General features: G+C 46.8%; 1 protein-coding gene across 1 annotated transcript in view; it reads right to left on the bottom strand.

The window, feature by feature from the left end:
- Positions 1–15,372, bottom strand: part of RASGRF1 (Ras protein specific guanine nucleotide releasing factor 1) — a 656,364-nt gene that overhangs the window by 142,494 nt on the left and 498,498 nt on the right. The window contains exon 20 of the mRNA XM_086957896.1: positions 1,664–1,724. Coding sequence (XP_086814022.1) covers positions 1,664–1,724 — 61 coding nt within the window. The remainder of the gene's footprint in view (positions 1–1,663; positions 1,725–15,372) is intronic.

The following is a 15,372-nucleotide window of genomic DNA, read 5'->3' as shown; positions in this document are numbered from 1 at the left end:
AGAAAGATCTCCCTGGTCCAGAAAATGACAAACTCTTCTCTAAAAACAACTCAGAGTACTTCAGTACTGAATATAGGGCTGGCTGAAATCCAGGGCAGATCAAGAACATATTTAAGTCCACTGTAAGGCTAGATCAGTACACTGCAACAGGACTCCTTCACACGCAATGCACTGTGGAAATCTGAGCTATGGGGCCACTAGAGGGAGTAGGAGAACTTAAGCTTCCACCTCATTAGCTGAAGTTTAGTTTCTTTCACATGAGGTGGATGTACTACTACACAGTAGTAGTGCCTATGGGCATTTGTACTCTATATACTGGTATTTTATTATACCAAGGATTCCCAACCAAATGACAGGGAATGCTTCAAGCATGTGAATACATAAAATATTTAATGTTGGAGAACACCTATGCTTCACCCAAGGAATGCCTATCATTATCAAATGTGTCACAGTTGCAATGCAAGCTGTTGTCCGGCTTTACATTTTTTTAGAAAGTCACGAAAGGAGGCCATATCGCCCCTTGTGTGACTTTGTAAATCTTACTGGAGCCTTTGCGTTGTCCTTGCATCTCCTTGTGACACAAAGGCTTAGTAAATCTGGGACACAATATCTCAGTGTAGGCGGATCATTGTAAATATCTGACACTTAGGGAAAACGTCCTCCATATTTTTAATTTGGCACCAAATGTCAATACATAGTTGGAAAATCAGATGTGGAAGGTGTTAACAGTTCCCCACACCTTCCATCTAGACTAGAACATTCCTATTCCCTATTCATCAAATGCCACCTTTAAGTCCACAAGACAGCAATACATTTTTTAAATTCACGATCTCTAGGACAATGGAGCTAAGTGAGATAGGATAGCGCAGTGTTCCTCCACTGTTTCTGTACACCTAAATACAGCCTGCCCCATTGGCTGCAGTCTTTAATCCTTTACCCATGCACTCTGGTTAGCTAATAAGAGTTACATGATAGCCTTAACCAAGCAGTTTAACAGACAAAAAGGTTAATCAACTCTATCACCAAGCAGTTCCTTTTTTAAATCGAAGCAATCAGCTACTTCACATGGGGTAAGTAATACGTAGAGCAAGAATTTGATTCTGCAATAATATAAGTCAACTTGCCCACCAGTTGACATTTGCTTTTAAAAGCAGATTGGGTATTTCATCAAGTCCTGAGGTTCTACACTGCTACAGATTCTAAAATATACTTGCACATTCCAAAGCTGATCTGCATTTGATGGGCGGCTGGCACTACCTGAGAAAACAATAGACAGCTTTCCACAAGCAATTATAAATGTATTCATAATAGGTGTTCTCAGATACATTAAGACACAATTCATAGAACAGGCTATTGAGTCCTTACCTGACCATACGCCAAAAAGACTTGACTATTTTTCTGCTCTCATACTACCGGAATTTCATGACATAATGAGTTTTTCTAATCCCTGTTTGGCTCACATCAGGAGCATCCTCAATTGAGATGCAATGTTACTCAGTGGAACTTGGTTTGAAATATTCTCTTGGAAAAGAATTCCAGCTCTTGGCAAAGTCAGTAGTTCTTGTTTAGTTTTAAGTCTTCATCAAACTAAATAGTCAGACAGTTTGTGGCCCTAGTCATGTGTTGTTTAATCTCTAAAATAATTACATCAGTGACTGCTTACCTGTTGCAGTATCTCCTCCAGTGTTATAGGGTTGTCTCCTGGGTCTTCCTGGCTCAGTGTCCTACAGTAGGAAGATCAATCATCATTTGTTAACATAAAACCTTCATCGTGGCCATTCAAAAATATTCACATGAAAAGTAGTTTTAAAGTATGCCTTGAGCTGCAGGAAACCATGAGAATGAAACATTTGCACCTGCTGTTGGCCTGAAAGACTAGGGGTTTGATAGAGGGCACTGAAATTAATATCTCTAGATCTGAAGGGCCCACAGAACTATTACAAGGGTACCAAGCCTGACACTTTTAGAGATGAACAAATTCAAGGGATTGGTACAGGGATTTGGGACAGCAGTACAGAGCCTACCATCCATAGGGCTGGATGGTTCAGCAGACAGCCAGCTAAGTAGTGGGACAATTGGGAAGTACTGGTTACTAGACGGGTGTTGATCCAGAGGCCATTTATGTAGGTGATAGTGGGAAACTAAAACAGTCAGGCAAGATTTATGATCTTATTTTTGGAGCTGCTTAGATTTGTGCTTAGGAATACACTGAGACATGGCACATAGAGAGATCTTCTAAATTATTCACCCTGACTGAATAGCAAGAAACAATTTTTGACTTTGCTGCTCAAAGCAGTGTAACCACATGTTCAATAGTGTTAAAGTCTGGGAATGTTAAGACTAGAATAAGACTAGAATTATTGCAAGCTATGTTCAGTAAAAATGTCCAAATAAGAATGGTATTACCTAATTCAAAATGAATAGAAGAAGGAAGCAACAACTCACCCTTTTGAGCCAAAGACAAGCCAAGCAAAAATGATGAAAACATATACAGGGGCTATGGTGGCAACAGAGAGATTATAGCACCTGCAGAGAGGTTATGGAATCAACAAGGGGAGGATAGAACAGTTGAGGGAACTTTGAACAATGAAAAGAATACAGAACAAACGGAGAAATTCTAGCTCCCAAAATACACATCAGGGCCAAGGAGGCAATATAGAGTTACGAGAGTTAAACTAAACTCATCTGCAAGGCTATAGCACCAAAGGGTAAAGTAAAAACTGTTAAATTGAATATTAAACCAATGAAAACAATTTAGAGCCAATGAGAATACGCACAGTTAGAAGAGAGCAGAGAAAGTGGAACAGATGGACAAGTTACTTACCTTCGGTTACGCTTTAACTGGTAGAGACGTGATCTAGCCGCAGATTCCTCATCTTTGAACTTCCAGGTGTCAGGCTGGATGCTGAAGATTTTTCTTAGCAGTACCCATGCGGGCCAGTAAGTGGCATTGGTGGACTCCATGTGACGCTGTCTGGTGTGTTCGTCGTCATTGTGACGTTCTCGTTGTCAATATAACCACCACTCCGGCACGCTGATGTCTGTACTTTTCACAACTTTCCACACCAGAAGCGTGAAGCCATGAAGTCACTGACCATGGTGTGTTAAATAATAAACAACTATGGTCCTGAAGGGGAACACCCCTAACACTAAGAACAATTCCGCAGTGCAGGGAGAATGGGTGAGGTAAGGAATCTGTGGCTAGATCATGTCTCTACCAGATAAGGCGTTACCGAAGGTAAGTAACTTGCCCACCTGATAGAGACATCTAGCTGCAGATTCCTTACCTTTGAACAGATACCCAAGCAATACCATCCCTGGAGGAGGGACTGCGGAAAGGTTCAGACCAGAAAATCCTGTAAAACATAGCAACCAAACAGACCTTCTCTGCGAACCTGGGAATCTAGGCAGTAGTGTCTGGACAATGTGTGTAGCGATGCCCACATGGCTGCTTGCCAGATATCAGAAACGGAAACACCACGCTTGAGAGCCGTGGTATCCCCCTTTGCCCTGGTGGAAGGGGCCATAAGCCCTTCATAGGTATCTTTCTTCTCTAAGGTGTGGTAAATTTTGATGCAGAGGATAACCCAGCTGGATATAGTCCGCTTCTGGACGGCACACCCTTTATTTGTACCCACATGCCCTATAGAGAGTTGGTCATCCACCAGATCTCTTTGGTTTGATCTACTCAGAACAATAATGCTCTTTTTGGGTTAAAACGTTGGAGATGCTCCTCCTCTTTGGAAGGGAGTGGAGGTGCATAGAAGGTGGGAAGAGTACCCGATTGTCCCATGTGAAAGGGTGTCACCACCTTAGGGAGAAAAGACGCCCTTATGCGGAGCACCAGTTTATCCAGGAAGACTGTCAGGTAAGGAGGCTGTGATGACAGTGCCTGCAATTTACTCACCCTCCTGGCAGTTGTTATTGCTACTAAGAAGGCTGTTTTGATGTTGAGCAGCCGTAGAGGGCAGTTATTCAGCAGCTCAAATGGTGCGCACATCAGAAAAGTAAGAACCAAATTAAGGTCCCACTGTGCCATAATAAAGGGTGAAGGGGGAAACAAGTGCGTGAACGCCTTCAAGAATTTCTGTACCACAGGGGATTTGAAAAGAGAAGGCTGATCAGGCAGCCAAAGAAAAGAGGAAAGGGCCTAAAGACAGCCCTTCAAGGTGCCCAGAGCAGAGCCCTGCCAGGCCAAGGAAAGTATAAACAGGAGGACGTCAGATAAAGGGTCAATAGACGGGTCTGTACAATATTTACAAAATGTATTCCGTCGGCAGGCGTATACCGATTTTGTGGAGGTACGCCCGGGTGCCAAAATGACCTCACAGACTTCGGGAGGAAGGTCAAAAGGTGTCAACTCTTGCCACTCAATCCCCACACATGGAAGTGGAGAGTGGACAGGTTTGAGTGGATGACCCTCCCCTTCTGCTGCGACAGACGATCCTCCCGAAGAGGAAAACTGACCGGAGGACAATGCTCATGTCTAGAAGCTCGGGATACCGAACTCTCAGTGCCCAGTCCAAAGCCACAAGTATAACTTGTGCCCGGTGAGCCCCTGATCTTCTTGAGCACTCGGGGCAGGAGTGGTATGGGCGGAAAGGAGTATAGAAGGCCTGAGCTCCACTCACGACGAAAGGCATCACCAAGCTAAAGCTGCCTTGGAAACTCCAACGCACAAAACTGCTGGCATTTCGGGGTGAATAGATCTAACTAAGGCTCCCCCCACAGCTGAAAGAGACCTTGTGCCACCTCTGGATGGAGACGCCACTCATAATCCGCAAGGCACTTTCGGCTGAGCTCATGCGCACTGGCGTTCAGAGAACTGGCCAGGTGTTGAACCACCAGGGAAATGCCCTGTTCTTCCATCGAAGTCCAGTGATGTAGGGCCTCTTGACCGAGAGTCCACGAGCCAGCTCTGCCCTGTTTGTTTCAGTACCACATAGTGGTAGTGTTGTCCATGAACACCTGCACGAGCCTTCCCTTTATCGATGGCAAAAAGGCTTTCAGTGCCAGTCGGATCGCCCAACGCTCCAACAGATGCATATGGAGCTTTGCTTCCAAAAGAGACCAGAGTCCTCTGATCTCCACCTCCCTCAGATGGCCACCCCATCCCAGAAGGGATGCACCCATCACTACTGTGAGATCTGGGTGGGTAAGGGAGAGGGGCTGCCTCTGAACCAACCGTGGTCTGTTAGCAACCACTGCAGGTCTTGCAGAGTGTCCTCTGATAGCTGAACCAGGTTGCTGAGATTTCCTCGATGCTGTGCCCATTGGAACTTCAGACAACACTGCAGAGCCCGCATGTGCCACTGTGCATGGGTCACTAGCAGGAGGCCATGATGCCCAACAGCCTCAGAGTCATTCTGACCGAAATCCAGGTTAGAGGCTGAAACATCGGTATCATTGCCTGAATATCCTGGACCTGCCATTCGGGAGGATAGGCCCAAAACTGCACCGTGTCCAGAAGCTCTCCAATAAAAGGGAGCATTTGAGTGGAGGTCAGTGTGACTTCGGCATGTTGATAGTGAACCCCAGTGAATGCAGGAAGTGCACCATAGTCTGGAGGTGGGAGACAACTGTTTGGGGCGAGCCCGCCTTCAACAACCAGTCATCGAGATAAGGGAAGACTGGAACCTCTGATCTCCGCAGATGGGCTGAGACCACTGCCATCACCTTTGTGAACACCCGAGGGGTGCTGGTGAGGCCGAAGGGTAGCAAAAGGGAAGCAGTGGAAATTGAAAGTGCTCGTGGCCAACCGTAAACCACAGGTAGCGACAATGGGCAGGCAGGAACGGGATATGAAAATAGGCATCCAAGTCCAGCACTACCATCCAATTTCCTAGGTCCAGGGCAGACAGGACCTGAGCTAGATTGAGCATCTTGAACTTCTCCTTTTTGAGGAAGTAATTGAGGGCTCTGAGGTCTAGGATAGGGGGAAGGCCTCCGTCCTTCTTTGGGACCAGAAAGTAGTGGGAATAACAACCACTGCCTACTTCTGGCCCTGGAACCCTCTCTATAGATCCTTTGGCCAGGAGAATCTTGACCTCCTCGCGAAGTAAGGCAAGGTGATCCTCCGCCAGCCGATCATACACTGGAGGCACAGATGGAGGGGCAGTCTCAAAGGGGAGGAAAAGCCTCTTTGGACTATTTGCAATACCCACTTGTCCGATGTGATGTGGTGGAGATGATGGCGTACTCGGCTACCGACTGGCTGAGAGTGTTCCTGGAGGATCGGACTAGGAAGGTTTGCAGTGGAGGAGGGGATTGCGACTTGGCTCGACTTCTGATTTCCCGACCCACTGGGCTGGGGTGAACGGCATCCACTGAGGTTGCTGATCTTGTGGGGCCTGCAGGCCAGAGTAGGGTTGGCATGCTTGATAGCCCCCTTCATAGCCACAAAAGGAGAGAAAAGTGGATGAAGCCCTAGGGGTTCTGATGAGGCCCAAAGACTTAGCAATGGCTGGCAAGTCTTTGAAGCACTCAAGGGCAGTATGCGCTTTGTCTTCAAAGAGACAGGAGCCATCAAAGGGCATGTCCATGAGGTTAGCCTGGACAACCCCCGAAAAACCAGATGCTCTCAGCCATGCATGGCGATGAATGGCCAACATTGTGGAAATCGCTCTGCACAGCTAGTCCGTCATGTCCAAACCACATCTGATGGCGAACTTAGCTGCGTCTCACCTGTCTGAAATAGCTTGGGAGAGTAGAGCTTGGTCCTCCTCCGAAACTCTGGCAGCACTTGCGCATCCGTGACCCATATCGAATGGGAATAGCGGCCCAAAAGGCATATGGTGTTCACTGACCGCAATGCCAGACTGGCGGTAGAGAATATTTTCTTTCCAAAAGTCTCTAGTCTCTAGGATTCCCTGTCCGGGGTGCGGAAGGGAACGTGCCACAGGAAGTGGAACAAAAGGGGGTGGTGATAGACGGAGCATCTGAACCAATCAAACACTCACACCAAGTCAACAGATCTGGGGTTTAATCCATCACCGTTCTTGGAAGCCTGGACTACCAAGCTTTGTGGGGTGGAGTAGGTGGTGAGGAAAAGTGGGTCACCCGGGGCAGGGTGATGGTGGCTGGCGATCGTCCTATTCACAGGAGCCCCTGTGCTGGGTTTGTGCCAGGTACCCAGAAGGACGTCTGTTAAGGCCTCATTAAAGGGCAGGAAGGGTTCCGAAGGCAGACTAGAAACGCTGGAGCTGGATTTCTCTGCAGGAGAAAGGCAGCGCCTCTTCTCAGCGCGTCGAGGAGGAGGCGGGGGGACAGCGTCTGCGGCAGCTGGAATCTGTGGGCTTCTTCGCAGAGGGACGGCTGTTCAGCTCCTAAGCTCACCACACCATCGTTCGCGCTTTAGCAGCGATAATGGTATCAGTAGCTTCACCACCAAAGGGACAGCAGCAGCATCAGCGTACTGCATACAGCATACAACAGCAATGGGACACCAGCAATTGCTTAAGGCAACGTTGGTAGTATTTATACCCGACAGGTGCCTGGTTTGAAGCAAGTTTGCTGGACATAAGACGTCAATTAAAGATGTCACTAGGAAGTGATAGCTATCAGTTGCTCATTAGAGTTCCATTACTAATCAAAACACAGCAAGCGGGGATTTCCAGGTTTGCTGAGTTTTTATCTTGTTGAAGAACTCGGAGTGTTAATCTAGGAATATCAGATAGTGACTTCTGCTCTGTCATTGCACTAATTGGTTGCAAAGGAAGTGGCAGAGAAAGCTATTCTGGAATGTGGCTCTGTTCGTGTGAGGCCAGAGATGACTTTCTGAATATCGTACTTGAACGGTTATGCCAATATAGGGAATAAATGGATTTATAGCCGAATAGGGGCATAAGGTCACAGTATCGATCAGGATCCTAGATAAACACGCAACACCCACTCCACGTTTTCATGTCCATCAAATTACTAAAACTAGAGCAATAGGATGCATGTAACATTGCCCACCCCAAAATACATAAATGCATTCGAAATAGGCGTATTTGTAATACGTGAAATTTAGGTACTGTACGTTTTTGAAGCATAGAAATCATTCAAAAATTATTGCATATGAAATCAATGAACGATTATGCAAAAAGAATTACACATGAAATATCTCTGAAACAGAAGAAGGGCGAGATAAATCATCACATATAAATGCATTGCAATAAATGTGCTAGAGGCTGATGTAAGTTTGTTATGTCTCTAGATGTGTTTTAGAAATAGAAGTGTGAAGCTTCTGTTCTCTAAGAATAGTTTTTACCTTAAGCAAAAAATTGTTCGTGCCAAAAAAGGGTCAATATTAAAAAATGTCCAATTCAAAAGAATTAATGCTTGAACTGGGAAATAGAGTTCCAACGCTTTTTAGCAGTTTTTGTTGTTCAAAACTGAAGGCCGAATTCAGAGTTCATGGGAACGCTGTGTGTCGGAAAGTTTCTCAAAAGTTATTGTTTCTGTACGGGTGAGAACATCGTATCAGACAGGCTCTCAAAGAATTGGTCTACAAAATCAGGTGACAGTTCAACCAAATTCGATAGCGCTGTAACTTGGCAGGTGTGAGAATGATTGCTGTCATCGTAGTCAGGAGCAGCAATGCTCTCAGATCGTTGTACCTGGATGATGTTGCTTTTGTCACTCGCTCCACTGTTACCACTTGGTTGTAGCACAGGAGTCTCCACGAATGCCGTCATCAGGATTGGTAGCCGCTGGGGACAACACAATGCGTGAGCCGTTATTGGACTGAGCAAAGTATCGACGTCCATTGGTATTGCTGATGGAAGTGAAAGACAGATGTCCAACACGCATTCATCACCGCAAAGCATACACCGTAGCACAGGTAAGATGCAATTTCGCCATATAGGTCTGAATGAAAGGAACCAGGTCATGTTTAGATCTCTCAGCCTGGCCAATCCGAGGGCGTTAGTTATCCTGTCCCGGTAGCGCATTGCTAGGATTGTCTCTTCCATTCCCATGGGAGCTATGTCTGAGCTTTGGCTTGCCATAACGAAGCAGGAGGGTCAAAAATAAAATCCCTGCTACAAGTCCCAAAAATAGTGGTATGCCGCCAAAAACAGAGTGTACAAAATTAGGAACGATTCCCAAAATTGCCTGAAAAGGTGTTAGCAGTCCCGTAAAGACTGTCTTAAATATGCCTGGGATGCTTGTGGCACTAGACATGTTAAGGAGTTGGCTGAGCATTTCTACGAAATGCACGGGGCAATTTGTTGATAAAAGTTCATGAACTTCAGTAGCTGTCCTTGCAACTAGAAGATCATATGTCTCTTTTGATGACGTTATAGGCACTGTTGTCTGCAAAAGCACAGACTTCATTTTGCTTAAAGTATCAATTCGTATAGAATAGAGATTCAGACGAGGCCAGATGGGAGTCACTGTGTCTGCAGGCCCACTCGGGAACAATGCCTGCATACAGCATTTGACCATGGATGTTACGCTTACTAGATAACTTTTCCCTGGCACAAGGCCACAACATCTGTGATCCGTTCTAAGAATGTAACTCCCGTTTGCGAGTTGCATAAAGAAGGGCTCTATCTGAGTTGCAGGTGTGACTAGCTGGTGGCATGAAAGGTTGTTAGAATTTCCATCACATGCTCCGTGTAAATTAATACCCTGACACAAAAGTATACCGCTTAGTGAATGTTTACAGTTGTCACCATTAAGAAATACATTTTTGTCGCTGTCACTATAGCAAGAATGTGTGTATGGTAATTTCCATTCTGATTTTACATATCCTTTACCCAATTGTTCATACTGGCCAGCAGGTATGTACTCAAGGCACTTTTTAAATCGGAAAGTTGTTATCGGAATTGTGATAATTCTGTGTATTATCCATTCAATGACAGGACTCTCTGACATTGTCAATGGTAATCTCTCAAGTTTTTCGATGCTCAGGATTGTATAGTCTGCTCCTTTCTGTGCCAAACTGATTTGTTTATCAGTAAGGTTAAAAATGGAAAATAATGACGTTGTGTTGATTAAACGCCAAGGCACATAGCCTGAACGAAGATTTTGCAGCGTCCAGCCCAATTCTATAATAGAACGTAATTGAGATTGGCCATGTTGTAACATTAGCAAGTCTCTATCTATCACATCAAAGGCAGAGGATACAATATTGTCCAACGAATATATTCTGGAAGACAGAGTCATTAACCCATTGTCTACTACAGAAAGTGATTTTTCCAAATTAATACGATCAATTTCTCGTATTTTTTCAGCTGTTTCAATTTGTTTGACTTTCCAAGCCTCGTTGTACGCAGCATAGATACTGGTCGCTATGAAACGCTTTTGACGCTGTTTGCGTGGTCCAAGAATGAAATCGCGCAAATCAGCACCATTTTTTAGTAAAGACAAGTGTTGCTTACTTTCAGCCAGTGTGGATGATGTTAGCCATTCAAGGCAGAGTTTCCCTACACTGTATGTTGTTATTATCCCTGGATGTTGTCTCTGGGAGTATCTAGGGTCTAGTCTGGTCATTTTTAACCCCTGTGTTTTATTCAGGAATCTATCTTGACAGCTGTTTTTCGAGCTATCTTGGCGCCGCTCGAATTGAGGTTTCATTGAACAATCGCCCAAGCTGTTGCCAGACCAGCGCTACAGGAGTAGCATTTTGAAAATCTTTGTCATCGTTGCCAAGAGGGAGGAGGAAGCCAACGCGAGGCCGCAGAGGAGGTGAGAGGCGCGGCCCCGGGACTGCGAGGAACAGCGCTAATTCCATCAGCTGTTTCCTCTTCCCGCGTGAGCCGCGCCCCCTCCCAGTGCCCGCCCCCATCAGGTGCCTATAACCTCTCGCGGCCCCCGCTTCGCGGGCGCCGCTCGAATTGAGGTTTCATTGAACAATCGCCCAAGCTGTTGCCAGACCAGCGCTACAGGAGTAGCATTTTGAAAATCTTTGTCATCGTTGCCAAGAGGGAGGAGGAAGCCAACGCGAGGCCGCAGAGGAGGTGAGAGGCGCGGCCCCGGGACTGCGAGGAACAGCGCTAATTCCATCAGCTGTTTCCTCTTCCCGCGTGAGCCGCGCCCCCTCCCAGTGCCCGCCCCCATCAGGTGCCTATAACCTCTCGCGGCCCCCGCTTCGCGGGCGCCGCTCGAATTGAGGTTTCATTGAACAATCGCCCAAGCTGTTGCCAGACCAGCGCTACAGGAGTAGCATTTTGAAAATCTTTGTCATCGTTGCCAAGAGGGAGGAGGAAGCCAACGCGAGGCCGCAGAGGAGGTGAGAGGCGCGGCCCCGGGACTGCGAGGAACAGCGCTAATTCCATCAGCTGTTTCCTCTTCCCGCGTGAGCCGCGCCCCCTCCCAGTGCCCGCCCCCATCAGGTGCCTATAACCTCTCGCGGCCCCCGCTTCGCGGGCGCCGCTCGAATTGAGGTTTCATTGAACAATCGCCCAAGCTGTTGCCAGACCAGCGCTACAGGAGTAGCATTTTGAAAATCTTTGTCATCGTTGCCAAGAGGGAGGAGGAAGCCAACGCGAGGCCGCAGAGGAGGTGAGAGGCGCGGCCCCGGGACTGCGAGGAACAGCGCTAATTCCATCAGCTGTTTCCTCTTCCCGCGTGAGCCGCGCCCCCTCCCAGTGCCCGCCCCCTTTCTACTCTCAGTAACTTAAGCAAGTCCCTCAGCGCGCAACGCGGGACGCGCGCGGGACGAAGCCCGGGGCGAAGCCCGGGCCAAGGGCGGGCCCGTTGTTGCCCGTTAGTGACCGGCAGAGACCGGACCGGGCAATCCCCCTTTCAACTCTGATATAGCAGCAAATAGGCATCAGTATGTCACCGAAAACCAGGAGTTCTACAAAGACCAAATCAAAACACGCACAAGAGGTCGCTCAAATCACGGGTCCCATTGACCTTTTCATAACAAGGACCCATGAGGTAATAAACAAGAGTATCGCCCTGATGGAGAAAAGAGTGTCATTAGACCTCATGAATGCAAATGCAAAACGTTCCTCCTTAGGCGCTATAGCAAATGCCACCTCTCCAATATATCTTAATTCACAAAATTGTTCCCTTCCCGTGACTCTGTTAGTTCCTGATATAAACACCGTGCCATCAACAGTGGATCTGTCTGTAACGCAATCTGAGTCAGACCCCTCACAATACACTGACGACCTGGAAGCAAGTCCAGATTTGGCGATTTGCCAAACCCAGGGGGAAACAAGTGAAAATATGAACCTCTACCCCCAAGAAGCAAGGGAAGGAGCTATCCCTAAACAAAGTATCATAATCCCATCCAGCAATACTGTTACCACCGCCCCTTGTCTAGATCATGTTTCAACTCATGTACATCCCACAACCCAATTAAATGCACTGCCTCCCCCCGTAACAAACCTACCACACTTGAAAACCCTAATCGAGGTCCCTGAAAATTCCTGTAAAACGTGCAAAGTCACGGCGCAAGTCCTGACGACAGTAAAAGACCTCCTTTTCCAGCACTTAAAACCCATCCAACTCAGTATTAGAAATGTAGAAGCACAGTTGAATATAATTTCTGCAACACTCCTTGACACTAACACGCGCATAGAAGTAAAGGGCAAACGAAATCCATCGCAGCTACCCAAATCACAACCTCAACCGCAACCACGTAAAACAGCTAACTGCCCAAATCCAATCAATATACCCCAAAAAAGCCATCATCAAAACTCCGTAAATCAAAATCTGCCACCCTTAACGCCCAAGCCAAAACGGAGTAACACCCCGGCTGCATCAAATCACCAATCGAAAAACACAGATTCAGCCATCTTAGATACCCCAGGAATAGCGGCTAACAACAATAATACAAACAAGGTCCGTTCTGATAAAGAGACAGCTTCCCTCCCACCAAAACCAGCAGTCTCCCACCCGTCCCCAAGGAACATCACGGAAAAACCACCAGCAACAAGACGTCCAGCCCATTTGCCCCCAGGAGCCACCCCGTATACTATAGTTCTCACAGGCGTACCTGAGAAAACTGACGACACTCCTGAAACTGCATGGTCACTAAAGAACAAGGTCATGCAGTGGCTAAGTATTAACAGGCCCTTAGAGTCCCACATCTCGGGAGGAATTTCCACAGCCCGTAGGGTATCCTGGGTAGGTAAAACCAGGAAAACAATCCGCGGAGACTGCATCATAGTAACATGCAGAGATCCCTCCGCAGTGGACTATATCTGCTCTTGGCCATCTCTTGAAAAAAAGGGAGGGATAGACGCCCGTCACCTCTCGTTCTTTTACCCCCCAGCGAGGCAGCATCGAAACACCCCGCCCTGGTCCTGGCACCAAACCCCGAGGGAACCATGGAACCAAGAACCTTGGGATCACCAGGAGTACATCCATGAACATGGTGGCAGAAACGGGCCGAGAGAACGGCCGAGGCAATATTGGCAGGAAAGACCCTATCAACCCTATGAAGGCTGGCAGGGCTTTCCGACCCAAAATCGCTTTGACTGTCTGGAAATGGTCGATTGACCACTCAGGGAGGGACCCAGCTACGTGACACCCCACTCACTAACTCAATTAGTAAATCCAGCACAATACTTAGCACCTGCAGAACCTCTTTCTGAATATAATAACAAACCATCACAGAAAACACTAATCACTAACAGGAATGCCCTGATAAAAGCCGCCCAAGCAAACTCTCCACCAAAAGGCGAAACCATGTCTGGCTCGTGCCATCAGCCACTAGTAGCCTCTAGGACCCCACCTGAACTCCATCAGGCTATTCCACGAGAATCGCCAGAAACTATGCCTGCAAACACTTTGTCAAACCAATCAAGCATTCAAATGACAACTGCGGAACTGGGTGTTTCAATCGCTTATTGGAATGTCGCAGGTCTGACCTCAAAAATAACATCATCTCTATGGCTTGACACAGCAAAGCAACATCATATACTGTGTCTGCAAGAAACCTGGCGCACAACTCCACTGCATCTTATAGGCTATAAAACCATCTTCACTCAGGCAGTACCCGGAAACATGGGCAGACCAAAAGGAGGACTTGCAACCTACATCGCCAACACCCTCCCACTTAGAGTGAAATTGCTAAAGGAGTCACCCAGCTTTCAAATTATCCAAATTATGCAGGACACGCAGGCAGCAGCACTTGCAGTCAGTAAACTTATATTTATAAACTACTACAACAACCTACCCTCTTTGGAATGTTGGTCCAATTTAGTGGAGATAGTTGCATTCCTAATCTCCTTACAAAGTGACAACAAAACTACCCATACTCAATTTATCTGGGGCGGTGATTTCAATTCTTCTATGTGCACGAACCACAAAAACGGTAACTGCGGTCTCCAGAATGAACTTGGCAATCCTATTCCTCACTTTGCGCATACGATATGCGGAAACAAACTTAATGAAATCCTCTTCTCTTTAGATTTGGACTTTGTAAACGAATTAGTTGATCCGCAGTGTGACTATCTGCCCACCTTCCACGGGAGAGGTTGTGCCACAACTATCGATTATATAATAGCATCAAACTCACTAAAAGGTCTATTAACAAACTACGTGATTGGCACTAATCCAATAAGTGACCATTACCCGCTTAGCGTGACAATCAACATGATGCAAGTAGGAGCACTTTCCGCAAAGCCTAGTGCCCTTGAACAACACTTAGTGTCTATAAAGAAACTGAACGGGTACACAATTAAGTGGGCAAAAATCGACCCCGCAGAGATGACACAGAGGATCTGTGAAAAAACTCATCACTGGATATCCAAATGTATGTCACCAGAAGAGCCGCCAGAAGTGACTGTTAGCTGCTTCCAAAAAATCCAAGAAACAATAAGGGACGAGCTATTTGTTAACTTGAAAAACAAGACTAAGCTCCCAACCACGAGGTGGTTTGATTCCACCTGTCGAAAGGCACTCACGGCCTTAAAAGAAGCCTTGCGCAAGCCCATGAGAGACGTGGACGAAATCTCTCAACTGAGGAAAAACTATAATTCTGCTCGGAAAGACCGGAAAAACCAGATTAAACGAGACCTTTGGCTGCGCTTGCATGAGAGCGCCCAAAGGAAAGACAGCACTACATTCTGGGAAGTTGTGAGATCCCCATTTATGGCCAACAGTACCGATCATGACCATCTTGACGTGGCAAAAACGGAGGCCGAATGGGTTCTCCATTTTTCTAAAATTTTTGGAAACTCTCACGATGCATCACCAAGCATACCAATTAATGACTTCCGTGTGGAGCAAAATGATACTTACCCGATCAATATTCGTTTTTCCCTCAATGAAATTATAAAAGCTATCAAGGCCTCAAAATCCGGAAAGGCTCCAGGACCCGACGGGGTCCCAATGGATCTATTCCTTTACGACGTGGACTTTTGGTCGAAAATAATCTTACGGGTCATGTCGGCAGCAGCCTCAATTGGCCTTTTTCAATCTTGG

This window comes from Lissotriton vulgaris, chromosome 2_1, assembly GCF_964263255.1.
Source record: "Lissotriton vulgaris chromosome 2_1, aLisVul1.2, whole genome shotgun sequence".
In the NCBI taxonomy this organism is placed as follows: domain Eukaryota; kingdom Metazoa; phylum Chordata; class Amphibia; order Caudata; family Salamandridae; genus Lissotriton; species Lissotriton vulgaris.
Note: the sequence above shows the minus strand (reverse complement) of the source record. Positions and strands in the feature narration are given on the sequence as shown.